Source organism: Sinocyclocheilus anshuiensis, unplaced genomic scaffold (assembly GCF_001515605.1).
Source record: "Sinocyclocheilus anshuiensis isolate Anshui unplaced genomic scaffold, SAMN03320099.WGS_v1.1 scaffold846, whole genome shotgun sequence".
NCBI lineage: Eukaryota > Metazoa > Chordata > Actinopteri > Cypriniformes > Cyprinidae > Sinocyclocheilus > Sinocyclocheilus anshuiensis.
This window is the reverse complement of record NW_015540906.1, coordinates 676,510-702,846: the sequence shown is the minus strand read 5'-3', so window position 1 is coordinate 702,846 and position 26,337 is coordinate 676,510. Positions and strand designations below refer to the sequence as shown.

The window sequence follows — 26,337 nt, the reverse complement described above, 5'->3', positions numbered from 1 at the left end:
TGTGGCCAGCCTAAGGCACACCTGTGCAATAATCATGCTGTCTAATCAGCATCTTGATATGCCACACCTGTGAGGTGGATGGATTATCTCAGCAAAGGAGAAGTGCTCACTAACACGGATTTAGACAGATTTGTGAACAATATTTGAGAGAAATAGGCCTTTTGTGTACATAGAAAAAGTCTTAGATCTTTGAGTTCAGCTCATGAAAAATGGGGGCAAAAACAAAAGTGTTGCGTTTATAATTTTGTTCAGTGTATATATATATATATATACATATATATAAGAAAAAGAAACAAATGTGATGTTTAACTAAAGTTATAAGCATTTTTGCTTATTAGTATGGCTGAATTGGATCATTGAAGGTCAGCAGCAAATAAATTGGTTATTAAAATTGGATTAATATAAAGGATTTTTGTGTATTTAATACATTTAATTATTGTGTTATTCTGAGTTTGGATTTCACCGTTTTTATTCATTTTGAGGAATACTGCTTCTGAGGTGAGTAAATGCATGTTCTTGTTTAGTCTAGACATACAGTGACCATCAGAACGCCTCTGCACTTACTCCTGATTGGATTCTCAGCATGAGAAGACACGGGAAACAAAGGAACTGGCGTAAGTAACTCGGGTATGTTCTTCTAAATTAGAAAGGAATGTGTTACTTTGTAGTTACTTGAAAAAGTAATCTGATTACATAACGTGTTACTTGTAATGCTTTACCCTCAAGACTGAATGTGACTATATAAACATTGCCATGTCTTTTAATCTGCTAAAGTTTTGTTGATTTTAGAGAATGTATGAATTTGTTTCTCACACAGGTGTAGCGTATTTCAGCACATTAAATATGAACATGATCCACAAACGATTCAAATCTAACAAACCCCTCTTTATGTTCTGTTGTTCTATTGCGCATGCGCGACTTTAACATTGTACTGTGGGAGAATAGGTGATTTACCATAGTAAATTAATGTTGTGTATTATGGTATGTGGCATTGTAACTGTTTCTGCATATAATCTATATCAGCATTGCGTTCCATCAGCTGTTGTTACTTAAAGTCCCTAATATTAAATGATTATGCTGAAATTTAGTGTGGCTTAATTGTCTAAATATATATGGAAATATTGTTGTTCAAATTAAATATCCGTATTATCTAATACATTTTATAGTGAATATACTCACAGTTCACAATTTTGAATAGCAAAACATGTTTCTTTGAAGAAACAAAGGCGAGGCTGTGCTGTTCTGAGTGCGGTCGCTGCTGAAGGCCATTGGATTTAATAGTGTTAAATCACAGTACAAACTCTTTCCCAGGTCTGTTACGAAGATTGTCATTATTACGCTCTATTATCTAAACTATTATCCAACATGAAATGAGCTTGTTTAACACATCAGCGGTGGCAAAGGCTCTTCTTGACCGTTCCCGTTCATGGGAACTTCAAACTGCGTCCTCTAGGGGTCGCTATGGGGAAACCTAGAGGACGCAGTTCGAAGTTCCCATGAAAGGGAACGTCTCAGGTTACTTATGTAACCATAGTTCCCTGAGTAGGGAACTTCGAACTGCGTCCTCTAGGGGGCGCTATGGGGAAACCTAGAGGACGCAGTGTCTCGTTCCCTACTCAGGGAACCATGGTTACATAAGTAACCTGAGACGTTTCTTCTTGTTGACTTTGATCTGACTGGAATTTTTTAATTAATTCCAGAAAAAAAAAAGTGCGTTGAATTCAATAACCAAAAGACATTTTCTTGTAACAACATATTATTGCGTTTCCTTCATGGAGAAAACAGTAAATCTTGTTCACAAGTTTGTACATGTGGTGTCGACTCCATTTATCAATATATGTGACCCTGGAGCACAAAACCAGGCATAAGGGTCAATTTTTCGAAATTGAGATGTATACATCATCTGAAAGCTGAATAAATAAGCAACATTGGAGTGAATAGGACAACATTTGGCCGAGATACAACAATGTGAAAATCTGGAATCTGAGGGTGCAAAAAAATCAACATATTGAGAAAATCATCTTTAAAGTTGTCCAAATGAAGTTCTTAGCAATGCATATTGCTAATCAGAAATTAAGTTTTAATATATTTACAGTAGGAAATTTACAAAATATCTTCATGGAACATGATCTTTACTTAATATCCTAATGATTTTTGGCATAACAGAAAAATCAATAATTTTGACCCATACAATGTATTGTTGGCTATTGCTACAAATATACCCCAGCGACTTAAGACTGCTTTTGTGCTCCAGGGTCACATATTACAACGTTTTCCTAAAGGTGAAGCTCCTCTTTTGACTCTAAGAATTGCTTGCTCAGGAGTGTAGAAAGTTTAGTGTAGGTACAGAGTGTCATTCTTTAAAAAGCGGATGCTTTCTTTGTATTCCACATCATCTCAGTAATAACCTGCATGGGATCACAGATTGATAGTGTGCATAAAAAAGCCCCCACACATGCTTCCATACAGTTTTTTTTTTAATTTACAAAATGTATTAAAATTCTTTGTACAAGGCCTCACTATCAGGGCCCGGGGAACGACAGCCACGCATGCACGTCTTACATCAGCCTGCCTCTGGGCTGAAGTGCAGTTTTACAGGTCAGGAACAGGTCAAGATACGAAAGCTGAAACCCACTTTCTACCGACCCTCTAGAATCTAATGGAAGTCGCAGGGCTTTACTTGGCAATCACAAGTTTTCGCATGCAGATAGAAAATTTGGGAATTCAGTCACTCGCTTGTGAATCCTTCACTAGAAATGTACAGATTTGTGTTCCACGTTTGTAGTCTTTTAAAAGCTTTTCGTTATAAAACTATCTGTCCATGGTCACGGGATGGGCCAGAGCCTCGGTCCCGTGGAGTCACAGTTGGTTTTCCTTCTCTCCAGCACAAAAAAAATGTCACAGCGAAATGTAAATGTGCTAGCTTCCCGTCAGCTCCTTTTATAAATCTATTGTAAATGTTATTAATCCTAGTCTCATTTGCTAAATAATTCACCAAACACTGATAATGCTCGTCAAATAAAACTAAATCTCAAAGCTTGATTTCATGTGCGAATTATATTCGGAAAACCGTGAGGTAATCAAATACTACGTCGTAAAAGCCATGTCCTTTTGTGAATTGCGGTTTATCTACATTAATGTGATCTGATTTATAGCTTCAGTTTCTAGTACAGTATGCTGTGATAACTACAAAATCTTGGAAGTTCGTGTCTGTAAGTGTGTGTGTGAATGAAATCGTGTGGCGATTTTTGTTTTTTTTTGAAGCTCACCATTATTGAAGGTCAAATGGGGTTTATAGCTTCTGAACTTCTGAGAAATATAGATCAGACGAAAGAAAAGCACACGATATACTGCAACATATATCCGACCGACTCACAAAGATCCTGATCTGGAATTGAAACGATCCATGATCTGATAAATTAATACACCGACTGAACGAGTGTGAAAGCAAATTTACAGTATTACGAGCGTTTGCTCGACCACTGGGTCCCACACAGTCCAGAGAAGACGTCTCGAGTCAGATCGGCTCATTCGGTGTGCTAAGATCGCAAGTGATGGCTTTATTTCTCGCTGTCCATGGAGTTTTTATTTCACAGGGATGATGATGATGATGATGGGTTTGAGTGATTGGAGCGATGCGATGCTTCTGCCGTGAGTTTGCATCAGTGTGATACTCTGAATATTCCATAAGGCACTGAAGAAATCGATTCCAATTCTTGCGCCGGGCCGTGGTCTTGTGTGAGCGTGCTGTGTCGGCTGGAGATGATGTGTATGGAGAGAGGGGGTGAGCCCTGCTGAAGATCCAGCCGTCTCTGTGAGGTGTCACACCACGCTGCCAGACTGCCGCTCTGCACACACACACACACACACACACACACACACACACACACACACACACACACACACACACACACACATCAGAGAGTATCGCGCGGTGGGAAAATAGTGTTTGTTTCTATCTCGTGTTATCATTTATCCTCTGATCTGTTCAGCTGCTGTTAAGTCGTTAAACATTTTAAATGCAACATGTTTAGAGGAACATTCAGCAATAATGTAAGTGAAAAATCTATAATGTATTTATTTGATATATTACAAGACAGAATTCTGCCAAGAGCACATCCTGATCATATCTCACGCCAAAATCTAAAGAAAGACATGTTGTGCATAGAAAAATTGTTTTTTTTCTTCTCTCAGATTAGCACCTCACCCAATTCTCATTACTTTGAGGTGACAATATTAAAGTATACAATACTGTTCTAAATTCTGGGATTAGTTCGATTTTTTTTTTAAGAAGTACTTTTATTCAGCAAAGATACACTCAGTTAAAACATGACTATAAAGACTTCTACATTACTGCAAAAAAAAAAAAAACTTCCATAAATGCGGTTCTTTTGAACTTTCTACTAATCGAAGAAAAAAAATGCATCATGGTTTCTACAAAGTACAACTGTTTTCAAAAGTAATAATAAAAAAAGTGTTTATTGAGCACCAAATCAACAAATTGGATGTAGTATTAGAAAAATTCAACTTTGCTTCACAGGAATAAATGGCATTTTAAAATGCATTCGAATAAAAAAAAAACAGTTAATTGTAATTTTGATCAAATAAATGTAGCCTTTGTAAGCATAAGAGACTTTGACTAGTATGGTGTACACCTTTATTTTAAGCATTTTTGATTTATGAATAAAACAAAACCAATCATTTTGTCTGGACAGGATGAATTCCATTACTTCAGTGCTTCTGAAAATAATGCCACAATGCAAAATATATTCGGAGCTCTGAAATTAGCTTTGTGTTCCGAATACAATTTTCTCTTGGTTTCAGAGTGAAATATGACCAAGATTTGTTTCACAGAGATGAATGTGAAGGAAAAAAGTGCTCTGATTTGATATAATTCAATACTTTAGGTGATAACAATAACGGGTCTGTTCCTGTCCCATTTCTGCTGTATTGATTTGGTTTTTCCCAAATATTTTCTCAGGGCCAAATGATACGCATGTATCATGGATATCTCAGACTATTTTCTGCCAGAGTACAAATATTAACAGAATGCGTTTCGTAGCACAGTCTGACTGATGCAACCGTTTGAAAACAAGCCAGCGTTGGGAAAAATCAGCCGGAACGCTTCTCCATTGATTCGATTATCTGGAATTAATGACAAGCACAATCTCCGGCTTTGACGCACACACACAGACAGAGTCACTGTAGAGACATTACCGTTAGATCTTAACGCTCTCTGTTCCGTACACGTTGTAGCCTTCTCGGTACGTGGGAAAGTTTTGGGTGTTGGCTGGCGGGGCTGGCTTATAGTTTTGGACGTTCTTTTCGAGTTTCAACCGTTTGGCTTCTGCACGTGACTTGTAACAGAACTCTATCAAAGCCACCATCATGGCCAGCCCTAGTCCACCAACCAGAATATAGAAGACACCAGCAACATTGCTCAGGCTCAGTGCACTTGTCTTGTCCTAAGAGAAGCGAGGGACATAGTTAGCATATCTTACAGTGGCAATCCTGACACAAAACACACTATCCTATACAACTCCTCACATGTTCTATCAAGCAGGACTACTGGCTATAAATGACATTTCTACTGCTACCAGAGGAATCTAGATTCCAATGGAGAGAAAATATCCATCTATGTCTAAAGTCTATGAGTCAATTAGGACCATAACTGGTGAATGTAGATGGTTTCTCTAACCTGCTCTTCTCATTGGCTTCTTCATGTATCTGAGGAAGCTGGTCAGTTACGTACAGGTCAGACCTCTGACTTAATAACCTTACTTTAAACAACTGCCTTTCCATCCTTTAACCTTCAAATTCATATTTTGACATATTTTCTACACCAGAGTACTGAAATTAAGAACCATTCTGCTGCAGTTTACCCCCCAAACTTGTCCATTAAAAATTTGTCCATTAGTATTACACTATTTGCCGCTTATGGAGCTCGTTTTACACAGCCGCCGTTTAACTGCTGCATTTTTACTCTTCAGCTGTCTATTGCTACAAATTAACTGTCGCCTTTGCGTTATAAACAAGATTAGTCAACTTTGCTCATCTAATGAAACTTGTGCTGAAACTGTTTGTCACGATGAGAAATGCTTTTGCGGTTAACGCCACAGGAGTTCAATAAATGAACGGGCCTTTTTATTGCGTAAAAGACAAATAAGTAACAACACTAATACATCAAATTTTAAATTCGAAGTTTGGTGAGTAAGAACTGCAGCATAATGGTTATCGAGTCAAGTGAAAATAAGCAAGAAAGACAATTGGTATACAAAAATGAATCTAATCTCTTGATCAATTTGCACTTTTAACTAATTCCCCATTTGATTTATCATTACGGCTTTATTTGAGGGCATTCACTGGAAGAACTACTAGAATAAACAACAACAGAAAGATATGTCTCATAAGCACCCCTTAGCTGAGCATTGGAAATGATGGGGAATCGTGCAAAATGCTAGGCCACGCGTCATTATGGTTTCCTTATGTGTGGCCGCAAGTCATTAATTCTACTATAATACATGAGTTAAATCAAGATATTGACTATTGGTTTGTTCCTTGCATATGAACAATATGTCAAAATGCACTTTTTGGAATCAGTACAAAAGACCTGCAGCGACTGACCTTACTTCCCGAGTCCTTGGTTCCACATTCACCCTTATCGTACCACCATTTGTTTTTCAGCTTGGCTAAGATGCCTTGTTCACTGAGTTTCAATACTGCAAGGTTTACAGGAGTTCTTCACGTGGGAAATAACATAAATAACATTATATTATGTTATTTTATGTTATTCAAGTCTTAACTACTTCATACTTTACAAAGCGATAAAGCAGGGCTCCTGGCCATTATCAACACACATGTGGCAGGCATTCTGACTAGTACCTTCCATTCACCAGGGCTAAGCTAGTGTGCCAGGACCTACCCGTATCGCTTTGAGTAATCGGCATACACTGTTAAGAGAAGAACGGGCAGGTTTCTGCGTGGCTATAAAAGCAGAGAAGTGTCTTGGTTAATTTGAGCATCTGAGAATGTGGATCTCCACTAGAACCCTCGACTGACTGACAGACCAACGGAAATTACCAGTAGTATTTTGCTCAGGCTGAGGAGAGCTGGCGTTAGGACTCTGTGAACGGATTACAGGCGGAGAGTACAAAGAAACCAAACAGGCAAACACACTTACAAAAGTAAACAAGACCGTACACACATGAGTCAAAGCATTTGCAAAGTACAACACTGTGTTACCTGGGTGCTGGAGTTAACAGAACCGGTGCCTAGTCGCGCTACGTCAAAGGCTAGTGTCGCTAATCGGTAGCTGCGGGTACTGTAAACAACATTAGCATTAGCGGCTAATGAAACAGTGACTATATTGTGATCAATGATTGATGTGGTGGCCATTTGGTGTAATACTCTTTAATTATATACAGTTAACGCAATGCTATTCATTAAAGTCAACATGAAATCAAATCAATATATTTTCATGATATACATGCATGTCTTATTGCTCAAGACTCTCCAAAAGAAGCAATACTGCACAATACGCCAAAGAAAAATATATTTGCCTTTGTAATCGTTCATCATAATGCAGTAACTTGATGACTGGAGTATGTTTTACAGGAAAAAAAATGCTATGAAAAATAATATTTTAGACTGTTTACTTCAAAATTACACCGCTGACTGCTGTTTCCTTGTAATTACTTGTGAAATTTACTAGCAACTTCTGTCTCAAAGTAAATCATGCACTATTTTTTCCATGATATATGCAATCAGTTCTTGTTAACTGAAATAAAGTCCCACTTTTTTTCTTGAAGAATGTCACATTTAGCTGCAAGCCAAATGGGTTGCGATTATCATTCCATGTTGACTTTAAGTCTGTTGCCAGAGAACGCCATTTTTCTAAAATGTAACGAAACCTCTAAAATTGAATTTTGTTTTGTTTTTACTATAATCGAAAGCCGTGCCATCACTCGTCTAGACATAATTAGTCGCTTAAATGTTCTTTACATTTCTCATGGCTGCTGCTGATTTAGCTATGTGGTCCTAACATTTCTTTTAGCTTGGGGAGAGACATTGATTAACAATGTAATTATCCTCGGAGTGTTTGGAGCGACTGGAGTGGGAAACCTATCAGCAGCGAGGATGGCAGCGGGCTGCCAGGGGCCGAGAGGAGAACGGGTTGTGTGACTCATGATGTCTGTTTGTTGCAGGTGGCTTAATGTGGATGTCTCTCCTGTTTTTCTCTCCTTTTGTTGTGTTTTTCCACAGCTGGCTGTGCGGCTGGGTCCAGGCGCGCCACTGTAGCCTCGCTGCATTAGATCATTAGAGCTAGCCCATCCACTGCGTGTCGACTAATGGGGGCTTCAAATCACTGCAAACTGCAAAAACAGAGAGCTGGAACAAAGAAGGTGATTATGAAAGCTCACATAACCTTTCACCTTCATCCACAGGCAGGGGGCACAATGCTTTTGTTTGTACTGAAAAACCGGCTCCCTAACAACTAGTACAGATGTTACTTATTAGTGAGGCCCCATTTTCAGGAAATAGGAAACTATGGAAAAAAAATTACAATTAAAGTCAACATGAAATCAAAACTGGGCTTATGTTCTGGCTGAATACACATTTGTGGTTCATTAGTGCATGGTATTCAAAAAAAAAAAAAAGATAATCTTTGATCAAAATATAATGACTTGCTCCTCCTCAGAAACAGTTTTTGCTTTTGATTGATGTCACCAAGGCTATACTAGCTATGTGGGCATTTTTATGCCTTTTTCAAACCCAGGCTCATTGGAAAAATATGCTTATGGCAACCTTTTATGATTACGTTGCTTCTTGCAGTTTCGCGACACTTTAAAACATGTTCAGTTTTATCCAAAAACAGATGAGCATGAGTCTGGCAACGTTTTACAAAAAACTACGGCTGATGTACGTATCAGAAATGAAATGTCTGCTGAATGGCGCTAAAAGGTTAAAGTTCTATCGCGTTTATGATTAATGAAGCACCTACACTAAACCTGAACCTAAACCTAACCGATAGTCTTAACGGATACTGAATTAGTTTATGACTCGTGCACTTTTTTTTCGATGTCATAACTTAACTTGCCATAACTAGTATTGCTAGTGTTCATTTCAGCTGGAAACCGCAGTGAATTGTATGTATACAGTTGGTACATTTTTGCAAGCATGTTTTTTCAATAAGCCTGGGTTGTCATTTTCTGTTCTGGGTAATGTAGAATTTCTATAATCTTAGTATGCATTAGTCAGTGCAGTAATCTAATTCTAGTTAATTAAAAAAAGCTATAATAGCAAAAATTGCTAAAAAAAAATACCTTCCATCAATGTTTTCTAATTGATCATCCAACAACAATCCTAACAAAATTTCACCCACATTACGGAATGCCATTTCATGTTGACTTTAAATCAAATGAAAAATCTTCCCCAAAAATGAGATTAAACAACCTATTCTAGCACTAACAAAATCTAGTATATTTTAAGTGGAGAAAAAGCTAGCATTTACAATCCTAAATGTTATGCAAATGTAGACTGAAGTATTATGGTGGAGTGCAAGAAATGTGAATTAAATTGAAATGCTTTTAGTGGTTTCATAAATCCTTTCACATGTCGAGAAAAATGTATGCTCTATATTGCATTTATTATACAAACTACATCCGTGCTCTACTTTGGCAAATTTTAAGGTCCTGAAAATGAGGCTTTTAACGCTGTACACTTTTAAGTCTGGGACACACATGAAAAAGCACTGTTAGCCCCATCATGTGTGTCCCCATTTTGACTATTATTCTCAAAACAAACAACACGAACAGTTCCATATAAAAGTGATTTTGCCCTTCTGTATGCTGTGAATTGACCTGGAAAGTCTAAGGGTAGCACATCAGTTAATCTTCACCTCCGCATGAGTACAAAATAAGGGCTGGACCGGGCCCAACACGTCCCACATATACCCTGCTGTGTGGGTTAACATCGGCCTCGAGAAGGGAGGACAACTAGCCAGGATCAAACGAAGTGATGGACTTCTGATCCTGTGCTCAGATTGGTGTGGAGATGGGAATGCTCATGTATGTGCACTATTCTTAGCCACTCAAGATCACACTGTTTGTGTCAGTGTTTTACCAGTCCTGATCTACGCTGTCTATTAGTCCTGTCAGACATTAAACAAGTTTTTGGATGTTACAATGATTTGTCCTCTCATACTTCACTTAAAACACTGCTCTGAACTCTGAACTGCTCACTGGGACTTCACACGCTTCCCCTTTAACTTCTGGAATAAATGGTGAAAAGTTGTTGCTATTCTATCTGAGAAAAAGCAAACTAACTAAGAAGACTAGGTCAGCTGCCTAGCAGAAGCAAAGCGAGAAGGCAATCTCAAGTCTCTCTTTACTGTCTGCCAGGCAGATGTTTTCTCCGATTCCTAAAAGACGAACAGTTCACCAGTCTCAGTGCTAATATCGCTAATGAACTAGCGCAGCTCCAGCTGCTAACCAAACAGCATCACTAACATCTGTGTGTGAACACTACACTAAAGTGAAGTGCGAAAAAAAAAGTGACTTCTCCTCAGTAGGACAAAATCATACTGGTCATTTTCTCTCCTCCGTTAGCCAAGTCAGGGTTCTGGTTTAGCTCTCAGATAAAGTGGGGTGACTGAAAGGATGCATGTTTTTTTTTTGTTGGTTGTTTTTTTTTGGCTCGGTTCAGGGATAACAGGCTTGCCGATTACTCTGTACTATGGTACCCGATTTCGGTGACATTGAGGCTGACCTTGGAGTCACCTCCCCCGCTGCCGCACTCTCCCTTGTCGTACCACCATTTGTTTTTCAATTTGTCCAACAGGCCTTGCTCATTCAGTTTTAAAACTGCCAGGTGGCTGACCTTGGAGTCCCCTCCCCCGCTGCCGCACTCTCCCTTGTCGTACCACCATTTGTTTTTCAATTTGTCCAACAGGCCTTGCTCATTCAGTTTTAAAACTGCCAGGTTAACAGCATTTCTTGAAACAATAAAACATAACTTGTAAGAAAATGCACAGGTCTGTGAGCAATCTACTGCATTAGCATAGTAGTAGTAATGGTAACGTTACTGAATACGGTGAGCTACTACTACCGAGAGTCAATTATAGCAGTAATCAGAATGGTTGAAAGAGCACAATTTGGTTAAGAATTTCACGACTATGAAGCTAAGAGACGCTCAGAGCAAAGAAAGTGTTAAATATTCAAGGTGGCATGGAGGGTTACGCTGTTTCAAACTGAAGTGTGCGGGATGGGGACATTGTCATTGAGAAGAAAAGTAACAACAACAAACATCATGCAATTAACATTCGTCACAAGTGACAGCGCAGCTTTTACAAGCTAAATTGAAAAACCGTTGAACTGTTAAATTAAAAGTGACAACACAACAGTCAGGAAGGACAGAAAGATCGAAGGACAAAAAAGACAGCAGAGAGACGGGAAGGGAGGCAGACGCACACACACACACACACACACACACACAAATGTGAAATGATTGATTAAATTAGCCACTGATAAGTCTCGAAATGATAAAAATCTGGAAAAGAAGACAAACATTTAAAGAAGAGAGAATTGATCAGAAGCATCATTGTGAATCAAATAACATTCATAATGCATTATACCGTTACCTCTTTGTCATAATAGGGGGATTGGGGGAGGGAGGGAGGGAGGTAGGGAGGGGAGGAGGAAATGACAACACAGGACATCAGGGTAGGTGGAATACTATAACAACATGGAGAATATTGTTATATTATTCCACCCACCTTAATGCTGAGCCTTTGGGGGTCGCCACACCATAGCCCTTAGAGTCCAGATTGCCGCCCACTTTCATGGTGTCGCAGGGCTTCCTCTGCTCAATGTATTCGTTCATGGTTGATTCGAGAAGAAAGGCGAATTTGCCCTTCGACTTTCGTACCCGTGCCACCCCATCGGGCGTGGTCTTGGCGAAGACGGAGGGCTCGGCCGATTTCATGTACGACCACATTTTTTCGTACACTGCTATTTTTGAACGCTGTGCAAAGGAGACAAGAAAAACAGACATATGGCCATTATTCATGAAGTGCACAAAGATTGCATTTACACATCATGTCTTATGTAACTTAATAATAGATAATAAACACCGAAATCATGCAGAATTACAGACCTCATGTATTTAGTTCACAATAAGATTGCAGAGTATGTGATACACCGAGTAGTAGATTAGTTCTACCACTGTCCAATGTTTTAGTCACCAGGGTTGGGAAAGTTACTTTTAACTAGCTAGAATCCATGACGCCATTCTCCGAGTGCTTCATGGATACGACAAGCATCATGCATTACTTTTAAAAGTAATGCATTACAATATTGCACTACTTAATAATAATAAAAAAAAGTAACTAATTGTGTTTCTTAACAACAACAAACATCATGCAATTAACATTCGTCACAAGTGACAGCGCAGCTTTTACAAGCTAAATTGAAAAACCGTTGAACTGTTAAATTAAAAGTGACAACACAACAGTCAGGAAGGACAGAAAGATCGAAGGACAAAAAAGACAGCAGAGAGACGGGAAGGGAGGCAGACGCACACACACACACACACACACACACACAAATGTGAAATGATTGATTAAATTAGCCACTGATAAGTCTCGAAATGATAAAAATCTGGAAAAGAAGACAAACATTTAAAGAAGAGAGAACTGATCAGAAGCATCATTGTGAATCAAATAACATTCGAGAAACACAATTAGTTACTTTTTTTTATTATTATTAAGTAGTGCAATATTGTAATGCATTACTTTTAAAAGTAATGCATTACAATATTGCACTACTTAATAATAATAAAAAAAAGTAACTAATTGTGTTTCTTTTAGTTACTTTTTATGGAAAGTAATGCATTATGTTACTTTTGCATTACTTTTTTGTCACCTGGGCTGGGCTTGCTTATTTATTTTTTGAATTACAATAAACCACAAAGTTATATTTTTGGCAACTGTAAAGGCCCTTTCACACCAAAAGTGAAATTAATACATGGGGGGAAAGGAGAGGTGTCAGTGAATAAATGGGAAAACAAAGTAACTTGCGTTACTTCGTTAAGAAAAATCTGATTATGTAACTCGTGTTACTTGTAATGCGTTACCCACAACATTGTTGATCACATTCAGTTGTTTCTGTCTGTCAGCAACAGGAAGATGTTTCGTAGGTCCATTAACTGCGAACCAGTGTATGTGCATGTCATTAGTCTTGCATGCTAACCTATATCAAATTAAATTTGCAATTGTGTGAATGTGAAAAAGCAAAACCAAAATGCTTTGCATTCACAATGCATGCTATCCACCCTTCCTGAATGCCGAAGTCTCATCTGACTCATACCACAATACTGTTTTATATTTCCAGTCTCTGGCATTTCTAGTCAAATTAGCTTATTTTTCTAGCTGTTAATGTAATGTTAAACCTATTAAAATGGCTTGATAATGCGTTAAAAATGGCTGTCTTTAGCCGGCGCCCCAGCTGTCAAAGTTTAATGAGTGGGTATTTGACTATAGTTTACTACTGTCAAAACAGGTAGGTGTCAATATCCTACATACAGCAAAAGAAAAAAAAAAATGCGAACAACCTCAAGGAATCTAAAACTGACCAAATGTCTCCGAGTCTGACTGAAACATATGTTTGCTTTATATTTGATTTATACTAACTAACACTCTCTGCCAGCCATAACTGATTATGCACACTTACTAGTCCACTCTTTTTTTCCTGAAACAAACTGTCAGTTATATTTAAATAAGTAGTTTAAGTTGGAGCCAAAAACCTCCTGCGCAGCGCTCTGATATGCAATACAGCTGCCGATCCCGTCCCCCCTTTCCTGATCTCTGTGCTGTCCCATCCAATGAAGACATAAAGAGTCAAAAATATAACTTAAAAAAGTAGTTTAGTAGCAATCATTCAGAGGAGTCTGTTCTTAAAGTAGTAGAGTTTCAAATAGTCAGTGCTGAACTGAAGAATTATTTAATGCATCAAGGGGAACATAAATAATGCCAGCATATGCCAACATAGACAACTGCATCAGCAAAAAAGTCACAGCGGTTTGCTTCCAGAACACCAAGAGGAACAGATGGACGCTTTATAGGATTGTTGCTAAATGACACAATAATAGAGCCTTAAAAATCACCAAAGAACCAAAGAAGTTTATGGCAGGGCTGTTATTCAGAAAGCACTTGTGTTCAGTGCCAAGACATCAGGAAACACACATCTGGTGAATGGAGAATTAAACCTGGCAGCTGAAAGAAAAGTGTCCAGCGGCATTGCTTACATCTGGGCTGGTTTATGTTTGAATAAAGTCAAAGGAGGCTTCCAGCCCATTGTATCTGTTGGTAACTGTCAAATATGATTGGGGATGTGTAACATTATGGGCTGTTTTATCACGGGAGTCGTTATATCAAATGATTGTTGTGCGCGATCATATACCAGCTGAAGAATATGAGGCTGTTTTTACTGCTGCACTGTATATTGCATGCCTATTCCCTCATGATATTCCCATATTCCCCCAAACACACATCTGCACTATATAATAAAGACTAAGGTGGCCGTCTTCATCATTTGTAAGCAAGCATCTTCAGTTATTTGTATTCGTTCTGTACAAAACTGATTATTTTGGTGGGGGATCTAAAGAATTCAGAAGAAACATGAGTCAAATTCAGGTCATAGCCGGGAACTCCAATGACATGAAAATATACTGGGTTTTTGTCATTACAAGTGCTGTTAACTTTGCATCAAGATGACAACTAAACACAAAGCCCACAGCGTCCACATTACTCTTTCTATTAATAATGGATACATCACTATCCGTAATTAAAATGCTATCAAGTAAAACTGCATGAATAGCTGTTTTACTGCATCAAGGTCGATAAACAACTCCATTAACATTAACATACTTCGAAAAATGTTATATATGGTGCTACTGACAGAGAATAGCTGACCACTCAATATTTAGATCCAGATCCTATCAATAACACATACAATATTTACTGTCTTAATATTAGTCAAATGAATAGGATATCAATAGTGGTCATTTACGAAGACCATACTTCACTCATTGCAAGTTCAAAGTCAAGTCAAAGATGCCAAAAAGACGATTTTCATATTAATGCATGACAAAACTATTGCTGCATCCCAACCATCTACTCTAATAGTATTCAAGATGATAATTAGTGCTCCTTAAATAATAGTATACTGAAAATAGTGTCAAAGGTGCCGGGATGTATCCCAAAACTGTCTTCCTACTCAGAAGTATATACTGTCCCATGGGTGTTACCTAAGCTGAATATAGTAACTTATCTTTTATCTTTTTTTTTTGGACATTTACCATTTACCATTTGTATTCATTGATGTCCCTTGAGTACACCTCAGCATATTTTTTTTAAAGAGTACTTATTATGAAAATAATGTACTTTATACTGTACTTGTGTGAAATGTAATGTTTTCAGACACTTGCATTTTTGCTCTCTTTATTTCAAGTGGCCTTTTATTTCGAAAAATATATATTTTGAATATAAGATTTGAAGCACAAGCGTGCATTCAATATGAGTAAGAGCACTTCTTTTTCACAAGGAGTTCCTTGAAGGACCATATAAATACCAAGGCTAATAAAAATAGTGATCATTCAGTGATCACCCTGGTTCACTGTACATCAAAGTCCCCACATATTAGCAGTTTTGTACCATGATAAAATGCCTCACAGGATACAAACTTACGTCACATGGTCAAACCCAAACCCTACTACCTCGACTATAATGGGAAGCATTTAAACCTTCCTTCGAGGCGAGAAAATCCTACAACACCAATTTGGGTCAAAAGAGAGTTGTTGCTCTGAAACGGTCTTCATTCTACTTCAATATGTCACTTCAACTATAGAAGATGTGTGAATAACAACTGAGATAAGAGGACTAGAGACAGGGCGACTGCGAGAGTGACGTGAAGTGGAAAGCTCAACCGTTCTCTCCTCCCTTCAGTTTGGTCAAGCATTACCGGAGCCTACATTGTGCCGAGCTAGGGGTCATATCATTCAGCTCGCAAAATGAAAGTGTCTCTGCACCACAGACGTGCAGCCTGGCACATAAACTTCACATTAGAGTCGCTTCGAATGGAAAAGCAAGTGTTTATCGCTGCTCTTGCTCTACGGGGCCGTGAGAGGTTGAGGAGCAATGCTTCTGAAGACTGTTAGCTCACGTTCGAGAAGATAGGTAGTTTTTAGAGAGCAGAATTAAACAGCTCTCAGCGTGACGACACATGCTGCTGCGCCGTCTCTGTGCTTGACTGTTGCACGCGGGACAAATCTGCTGCTAAAGTCTGTTGTCACACATGCCACTGATGTGAGAAAATGCTCAACAGTTTGAGGATCTTTTTTAGGATCATCACATTCTTCAAGAACCACAAACCCTTTCGGCTCTATAAGGTTCTTGGGTTGGTTATATTGCAATTGTATGCTTCTTTAGATCAGTGGTTCTCTACCATGTTCCTGAAGCCAAGCCTCTCAACACTGCACATTTTGCACGTCTCTTTAATCAAACACACCTGACTCTGGTCATCAGCTCATTTGTAGAGACTCCAAGACCTCAAATGTCCTGTCAGACAGAGGAGACGAGCTAAATTTGCGGTGGTCGGGAATCCAGCATTGTGGTCAGGAACCGCTGCTTTAGAGATGAAAAAAGTTCCCCACTGAAGTCTTATAGTCTTCAGAAACGTGGATGTCTAGAACATATGAAGTAGCATATGATTAATCGCATCCAAAATAAAAACACTGAGTCAGTTCATTCATCATAGGATCAGATACGCCGCTATTTTGGCTCATTTTGAGTCAGAGTGACTGTCATGAACGTCCAAAAGTGAGTTTTGATTGAGTAACTTGTAAATCTGTGCTGCTCGAGCTGCAAACTGTTTCAGACAATTCAGTTTGATTTGGTGAACCAGTTCAGAAGAATGATTCATTTGTGAACCAGACATCACTCCAGATCGTTTGCTTGAGGCTCTGGATAACAGGTAATAATGGTGTTCAAATAATGATCGTTTCGCTTCATAAGACCTCAATATATCATCAGGAGCCACGGGTATTCATTTAGTGTTGCCTGTGTATGCTTTTTTTGACTCTCAAAGTGACGGCAGCTGCTGACTTGCATTTTATGGATCACGAAGGACCACAGTTTCAGCTAAAACATTTCTTTACTGTTCTACTCAAGAAAAAAAGTCCCCTACATCTTGGATGGTCTGAGGGTGAGAAAATTAACAGCAAGTTTTCATTTTGGGTGAAGTATCCTTTTAATCTAAACAAGATATTTTGGACAATATATGAAGAGTTCATTTGGAAAAACCGATAAACGCCACTTTAAAAAAAATGAGCTGATTGTCATGCATTATTCTCCACATATAGCACGATCTGAACCCTAAACACGTTTTGTCCACTTTCAAGGCATCACGAATTTCACGTTTTACTGCAGAAGCCGACAAGCGCCCTTGCTGTTTTTGAATGGAAGCCGATAAGTCCATTTTAGCAAATCAGCACGCTGTATTCAGGTCAGGTGACAAGGCTACTTTCACTTTGAAAAGACGTGCTAGCTGAGAGGAGTTTCGTCAAAGCTGACTAAAAGTGATCGAGGATGGATCATTTCGACGAACTTGATGAACATGTGATATCTTCAGGGCGAAAAAGGAAAATAAAAGCTGAAACGTTTTCACGGAACCTTGCTAAAGCAGCGTGTTACAATGGTGAGGGAAAAGCTCCATGTTGTTATGGGCCGACAGAGACGTGAGACGTGCGGATCCATCTGCATGCTTTTATTTAAAGGCATTGTCATGAAACAGGCATGGGTCAGTACATAGCAAATAGTAATAGAAGAGGCAAGACGAAGAGTATGACAAGGCTACTTTCACTTTGAAAAGACGTGCTAGCTGAGAGGAGTTTCGTCAAAGCTGACTAAAAGTGATCGAGGATGGATCATTTCGACGAACTTGATGAACATGTGATATCTTCAGGGCGAAAAAGGAAAATAAAAGCTGAAACGTTTTCACGGAACCTTGCTAAAGCAGCGTGTTACAATGGTGAGGGAAAAGCTCCATGTTGTTATGGGCCGACAGAGACGTGAGACGTGCGGATCCATCTGCATGCTTTTATTTAAAGGCATTGTCATGAAACAGGCATGGGTCAGTACATAGCAAATAGTAATAGAAGAGGCAAGACGAAGAGTAATCCAAAGGCTAGCGTGGGTCTGAGATCGGCAAACAATGTCTAGAGAGCTAGGCAAAAGAAGAATCCAAGACAGTCAGGAGATCAGGAAACAGGCAATCAGGTACAAAACTAGACATGACTAGACTAGAGCTAGGAACTAGGAACTAGACAAAACTCGGAAATGGCTCCGTAGCATTGCTATCATTGACGTGGCGAGAAACGCATACAATACTTGGCGACTAGAGCAGGATCAGAGTGAGTGTTATATAGTGTGAGTTATTGGATGCAGGTGAGTGCGCAATCAGTGCAGTGGAGCATGGGAGATGTAGTCCATAGTGATGTGTGACAGTCTATGTGGAGTGAGTGTCAATATGGTGAGAGAGCGACCTCTTGTGTTCATTGGATGAAAGCCCATGGACTGGATTCGTGACACATGTATTGCGTGTAATCACATCCATAAAGTTTATGATCACAACAACAACAACGTTTGTCAGGCATCTACATTGTCATCTGAGGAGATAATTCAAAGATTAAACGAGTGTTTTTTTTAACTCTATAACATGAAATGTGGAGTTATCTGCTTTTGCCAAAAAACGACTGTTGGAGTTGTCTGCTTTTGCTATAAAACAAACTTTTAATATGTAAAAAAAAACAAAAAAAAAAAAACATACTTTCAATGAACTTTAATTTTGTAAATTACCTGTATTTGTTTAAGTTATTTTTACTTAATCAAAACAACCCAACTGCAGTTTGATTGATATTACTTGGAATGCGCAATAAAAAAAAAAACGTGATTTCTGAAAAAAAATACAGATAGATTTATCGGTTTTTGCAAATGAACTCTTCATATGTTTTAGCTCCCTCTTCAGCTATTAAGGGAACCTGAAGAAAACAAATAATTAGAGTATGTTAGATTTCGGAATCCTCCCCTGGCTCTAATACAGCTCTTTGATCGGTGCAATAATCGATATACAGTATAGCTGTATGTCCTGAGTAAACATATTCCACACATTGCAGGCAGCTTTCATCATACCCGTCTCTCAGCCTCTCCTCGTATCTCTGTCCTCGCCACAGAGCTTATTATAGTGCTGTTCACATCCACCTCATATCAGACGCACCATCTCACTCTCCACTAAAGCTTTACTTCTGAATCATTCGCTTTCCAGACGGAACATATTTCTCCTCACTGCCCGTTGCTTTTCTGCAGTATACTGCTTGAGTTGTTACTCACCGGGAAGCTTTACTCAGTGTACAGCGCTTCCAACAAGTATGCGTGAATGTCATTGCATTAGATAACAATCTATCAAAAACGCATCTGCTAGGAGTTATTTTATTCAATAACTCACAACTGTCAGACATATCAGCCTGTGCTTCCCTAGAGTTTTTGCCCGGAGGTCCTGAAAGTTCAATGTGTGAGGTGCTTTTAATTTCACGGCCAGGCATACTGTTCTGTATAATGTATAAGGTTTAGTGTCCCATAATTCCTCAGCTGTGAAAGTGTTTTCATGCTTTGGGGGAAACATGTTGGATGCAGCTTGCGGAGTTATGCATGATATATAGGTTTGGATTAGAAATAATATGTGTGCTGTGAGACTTTCAACATTCCACATTCATTTAGCATTCAATTGTTGTAACACGCATAAAAGTTTAAAGTATATGAAAGGAAACACTGCATGACTAACCGCGCTCTGGAATGGACAGACCACACGGAAAGGTCAGGCTACAGACTGCTTTATTTTTTTAATGTGCCCAGCGGGCAGCTAGAGCGGTTTTAGACTCACCAGCTCAGGCAAACACAAACAAATCTGAACAAGCCAGCTCTGACCAGACTCAACCTGAAAATAACTCATGCCCGATGAAAAAGTTGAGGCAGAGGTGAAAATGAAAAATATAAGCAGAGGCAGATGCAGAAACAGATGGTGTTGACAAAACACCATCATATGCAATACTGCACATCCTAAAGAAACTCTTGGATCTCTGGAGCACCTTCATTGTGCTACAGGGAATCTGCCTGCTGCCATTTACAGTAATAAAGTACTTATAAATCATTTGCAAACTATTAGTCTGTAAATCATAGTTTATACATTGTTAATACATTAATAGGTTATGTACAAACAGTGAGTTCTTTATTAATTCTCACTGTACGTCACAGTTCTTCACAAATGCTAATTGTTTACTTGTAATTCAGAATTTTTTATTGCTCATTCTTTATTATCCTTTGTTTTTTTTCTTCCTTGTATCCTAACTGATGTGTTCTATCTCATGAGTATTTATATGTATTTTTCATAAAGTGTGGTTTGACCACATGTACAATTACTTACATTGGCATAGACACGAAAACATGCAATACTAATGTATTGACCGCATGTAAAACAAATCATTTATGTATGAACAATGTATTTGTTAATATTTTAGAAACACTTACTGTTACTACAGTTAATGTTTAATAAAGGTAGGTTTAAAGCACTTAAAGGGTTAGTTCACCCAAAAATGAAAATGATGTCATTAATTACTCACTATCGTGTTGTTCCGAACCTGTGAGACCTTCGTTCATCTTCGGAACACAATTTAAGATATTTTTGTGCTGTCTATGGGAGGGTCAGAGAGCGCTCAGATTTCATCAAAAATATCTTAAATTGTGTTCCGAAGATGAACGAAGGTCTTAGGGGTTTGGAAAAACACGAGGGTGAGTAATTAATGACAGAATTTTCATTTTTGGGTGAACTAACCCTTTAATTCATGGCAATATTAAATTAATTAAATTAATTAAACAACAATAATGTATTAATTACAAGTAATCAATGAAGATCTCACTATTTGTATATAGTCTATTAAAGGAGCAGCTCACTTCCAGAATAAACATTTCCTGATCATTTACTCACCCCCATGTCATCCAAGATGTTCATGTCTTTCTTTCTTCAGTAGAAAAGAAATCAATTTTTTTGAGGAAAACATTCCAGGATTTTTCTCCTTACAGTGGACTTCAACGGAGGCCTACAGGTTGAAGGTCCGAATTGCCGTTTCAATGCAGCTTCAAAGAGCTCCACAGGATCCCAGCCGAGGAATAAGAGTCTTGTCTAGTGAAACGAGACAGTTATTATTCTAATAAAAAAAAAAAAAAAAAAATATATATATATATATACTGTATATATAACCACAAATGCTCATCTTACACTAGCTCTGCGAAGCGCATGCACGTCTTCACGCATTGCGTAATCACGTTGGAAAGGTCACAAGTGGTTAGGCGAAAAACTCTTTTTTTTTTTTGTAAAGAGTGTTAGACTTTCTTTGCTCGTTCGCTTTGTAAACACTGGATCGATACTTCCGTCAATGTCACGTGTGCGTGATTACGTAATGCTTGAGGTCAAGCCAGTGCAAGAGCTAGTGAGCATTTGTGGTTAAAAAGTATATAAATTTTTATTTTTCTTAGATAATGACCGTTTGTTTCATTAGATAAGACCCTTATTCCTCGGCTGGGAACGTGTAGAGCCCTTTGAAGTTGCATTGAAACTGCAGTTTGGACCTTCAACCCGTTGAGCACCATTGAAGTCCACTTCAATCTCGGTATGATTTCTTTTCAACTGAAGAAAGAAAGACATGAACATCTTGGATGACATGGGGGTGAGTAAATCATCAGGAAATTTTAATTCTGGAAGCGAACTACTTTAATATGTTAACAACTACAACTGATAAACTGTATACTTATTATAAAGTGCTACCAAGTTTTTGTTTCTCTCAACAGTAATGCAATGGTGCCAGTGTACTTCTTCATCGGTGTGCCCTTGGGAAATCAATGATCTAAATACCTAAATTAATAGCGTGTGACAAAGAATCACCTCTTTCACACAGTTTGTTCAACAGATGAAACCAGAGTGGAACAGTAGTAGTATTACACCTGTATTACACAAGTATAAAACTACTGTAGTCAACAAAAGCTGGAGTTGTGTGCATATGAACGCCTGCACTGTTTAATGCGGTGAACCGCAGGCATCAGCTGCTGTTCTTTATGTGAGAAACAGATGTGAGCACCTTGAGAAGATATTGATCAAGGATTACATGTTATCCACCATCTGCACTCTTTCAATAAATCTGTTTGAGTTTCAGAGGAGAACAAATATACATCAATGTCAGACAAATCATCTTCATTGTCAGTAGGAGAAATTGAATGACACTTCGCTGTTTGAGATTTGAACAAACTCTCCTTTGCTCTAAAACCTGTCAGTGAAGAATAGCACTTTAACAACATCACCCAGCTGATTGCTCAGTGCAGGAATAACCTGAGCAGACTCTCTCAATCATTACAGATTCCTCAGGGCCAGAGGCACAGTGATAGTTAAAAAAAAAAAGATTTCATGCACCATATCTCCTTTTTAATAAATGCAATATTTCATCTCTTCAAGGAGACAGTTCTCTGTTAAATCTGACTGGACTGTCCTTTTTTCCATAAGATAAACCTGTATAAACCTGTTAAAGGCAACAAACACATCATTTAATAGATTCAAATGTACTAGGAGAGATTATATATCACATGAACATATCAAATTATACATATTATCACAGGTGAAGAATTGCATTTATTTTATTATTATTTTTTTATATGGTAGCACTATTTTAAGGACTAATTTTCAATATTAACTGACTATTTTGAATGAGGTAGGATTAAGGAATCTAAAATATGGTCATGCAGAATAAGGCATTAATATGTGATGTAGAAACGGTTAATATGCTAGTAATATGCATTTTAATAAGAAACTAGTTAATGGTGCTTAAAATAAAGTGTTACCGAAATTCTGTGTATATGTAGTACATATCATAATAAATCTAATTCCACAAACAATTCAAAATATTGTCCGAATGATGCACTGCATTGCATCAATAGATTTTACATTCCTAGGATTTATAATATATTTCATTACATTTGTTAATACTGACACAATGTGCAGTTGGTTCTCTGAGTACAAAGCCAAAAACACAAAAATACATTATAGACTAACAACTTTGAAATATTGATTTCTAAATGTTAAGTAAACCAAGCAAATAAATTAAGTAAATATATGCATATTTGGGAAGGAAATTTGAATAAACTTGGGGTTTGTGTCAAAGATGATGACATATGTCTCGCTCCATGTTGTGGATGATTTGAAACATCCAGCTGTTCTCCGCCGTATGGCTCTAATTAAACTGGAATGTGTTTCCTGAAAACAGGTCTAAAATAGAGCTTGAATCTCCATTAATCAGGATTTTTTCCCCCCAGTCAAACCTCTGTGCTTTTAATTAAAAGTCCCTTGAAATAGCAGTTCACACATGTCATTGGAAATCTGAAAGCTGTAGAGTGTAACTAGGACACTCATTATATGGAATATCTGAGATCCCCAAACCCCTCGGTTGTCGACTTGCAAACCTTTAATGACATCAAACGCATGCCGCCATGCAAACCTGCAGCTGACAGGGCATTAAACATACCTCTTAATGGATGTGTGTGTAGAGCGAACACTTTTTAAGTATTACAGAAAGATGCAGATAGCTAATTTCAGCCCTAATTGCAATGTCAGTCTCGATGTACTCATGGATGTATTGCTTACTTTATACTAAATATCTTTCAAGTGCACTATTTGACCCTCTGGGCTGCTTTTCATTTCGCACAATTTGCAAACCTAGGTAAAGCAACTAATTACGGTTTTTGAGCTGACCTCTATGGCCATATGCGGGATTTGATTAGGCTACAGAGACGCCTGTCTGCCTTTGCCTCCCTTCACTCTGACAGCTCAGGCTAACTCGAGGTTGTTCACAGCACCTACAGCAATCTCCATTGACTTAATGACTGCTTCATCAAAAAGGGCTGCATAGCGCAGACCTGACTGACTGCTTCAACTAAAATAGAGGATTTTCCCTAACAAGTAGGTGTGGGAAAGGAGCGATTGCAGCTCTTGTTGTTCTCCAACAACAAGCTCCTCCCTGCTGTAATGAATTCCCATGCTGATCCAGGCTTAACTGCTGAAGGTGATTGGCTAAAGAAGTACTGCAAGCTACACTAGTAAAGAAACTTAGAAATCAAAGCACCAGCATCCAAAATGGAATATGGATGAAACTCAGCTAATCAAATAACAAATGGCATTCACCATTTTTCTGAGCATTTTACAGTTATCAAGGTGATTTTACAACCCAGATTCACTGGAAAAACATGTCTGTGTCAAGTCAAGTCATCTTTATTTATATAGCAAACACTGTACAGATTGTTTCAAAACACTTGAATAAACAGGGCAAAAATATTCAAAGATGAAGTGACGTGACATGTGGCCAAGTATGGTGACCCATACTCGGAATTAGTGCTCTGCATTTATCCCATCCAAAGTGCACACACACAGCAGTGAACTCACACCGTGAACACACAGTGGGCAGCCATTTTTTGCTGCAGCACCCGGGGAGCAGTTGGGGGTTCGGTGCCTTGCTCAAGGGCACCTCAGTCGTGGTATGATGGTATTGAAGGTGGGAGAGAGCGCTGTACATTCACTCCCCCCACCTACAATCCCTGCCGGTATGAGACTCGAACCCGCAACCTTGGGTTACGAGTCCGACTCTCTAACCATTAGACTTCCCCATGCAAGCAATGGTCATATCTGCTCTAAAAAACAAGTTTAATTGTTCAACTGAGGTCAGTTCAGTGTTAGTTCTGTTCAGTTCCTTTCACAAGAAAATGTCCAGTATGTAGTAGTAAAACTGCTTTCAGTTTCATCCAAAACAGAAAAATGTTAAGTTAGAAAGTAACAAAAGTGAGAAAGAAGCAAAAGTGAGAAAGAAGCGCATTTCCCGAAGCAGCCATGTCACTTTAGATTGTTTCTACAACTCTTTAAGCTCCTTTATACATAGAAGTGCAGTTCTGCACCAGGTGCGCTACCGAGCAAGTTTACTTGCTGCAGAAATGCCATACATATGAAACAGATTAGCAATGCAAAAGTCAAGGTGTATTATTTTACAAATCATGCATTATGGTAAAATTATTTTGAGGTCATGACATTGTATTGTGCAAGGCACCATGCAAAAATAAGTCTTTATCAATCTGCTCCTGTAATCGTAATTTTTGTGAAAAGCTATACAAGTTGGTATTTTATTGCCTCTCATGCAGCTTCTCCATTTGTTGGCCATTCAAAAGTTCGTCTCCTTTGCAATTATCATAAAAATGTCAAATATTTTATTCATTAAAGGGGTCATCGGATGCTCATTTTGCACAAGTTGATATGATTCTTTAGGGTCTTAATTAAAAGTCTATAACATACTTTGGTTAAAATTTCTCAATGTTAGTGTAAAAAACACCATTTTAAACCTGTCAAAATCAGCTCTGTTTTTATCAAGCCATTATAGTCCATGTTGCTTTAAATGTTAATGAGCTCTGCTGGCCCCGCCCCTCTCTTCCGAGCTGCTCTCAGTGAGGCTGTTCACCTTAGCCACATTCATCGGGAAACTTGATAATTAGCACATTATTAGGAAAGGTGATTTGCAAAGATTCATTGTCGGGAGTAAATGACGATTGCTATATTCATTATTACATCCAACAATAAAGCACCTCAATCGCTTAATCGGAGACATCTTGTCTTCCCCTGCAGCAGAGTCAACACAATGGCGGACTGATGACAGCAACATACATTTATGTTCAAACAACTTGAAAAGTAAATTTTGCATCCGATGACCCCTTTAATATAATACTAAGAAGTGTAAATACTAAGAGTTTTTGAGCTCTTAAAAGTGTGATAATGGCTTGTTTGGCCAGTAGAGCAGCTGCACAGAGATAAACAGCAGTGTTGAGCTGTAGCATTGCTACAATCATGTTGCTTTTAGTAGTACTTAATTTGGAAAGTACCACTGGCAAACACTACATTTCTCTGGCAATATTTCAACAATTATGTTTTATGTAGAAATTTGTTCACTCTCGCTGATTTGTTTGAAGTGGTTTCTCACAGCATAAAACAGTAACAAGATCCAAATGAGTGTTGGATGAAGTAGATACTGACCCGCAATCAGGGCTGGATTGGTAATCGGGCATACCGGGCATTTTCCCGGTGGGCCGACGCACATAAGGGGCCGACAGAATGTCTTTTTTTTTTTTGCCAAGGACCATCACGCAGGGACAGC

At 38.4% G+C, this 26,337-nt stretch overlaps 1 protein-coding gene across 1 annotated transcript in view; it reads right to left on the bottom strand.

The window, feature by feature from the left end:
- Nucleotides 1–2,922: 2,922 nt before the first annotated feature.
- LOC107689141 (glutamate receptor 3-like) overlaps nucleotides 2,923–26,337 on the bottom strand; it is a 140,766-nt gene continuing 117,351 nt past the window's right edge. Inside the window, exons 13-16 of the mRNA XM_016487054.1 lie at nucleotides 11,774–12,021; nucleotides 10,879–10,993; nucleotides 5,218–5,465; nucleotides 2,923–3,848 (exon numbers count right to left, since the gene is read on the bottom strand). Of these exons, the coding sequence (XP_016342540.1) occupies nucleotides 5,220–5,465; nucleotides 10,879–10,993; nucleotides 11,774–12,021 (609 nt within the window). The 3' untranslated portion in view covers nucleotides 2,923–3,848; nucleotides 5,218–5,219. The remainder of the gene's footprint in view (nucleotides 3,849–5,217; nucleotides 5,466–10,878; nucleotides 10,994–11,773; nucleotides 12,022–26,337) is intronic.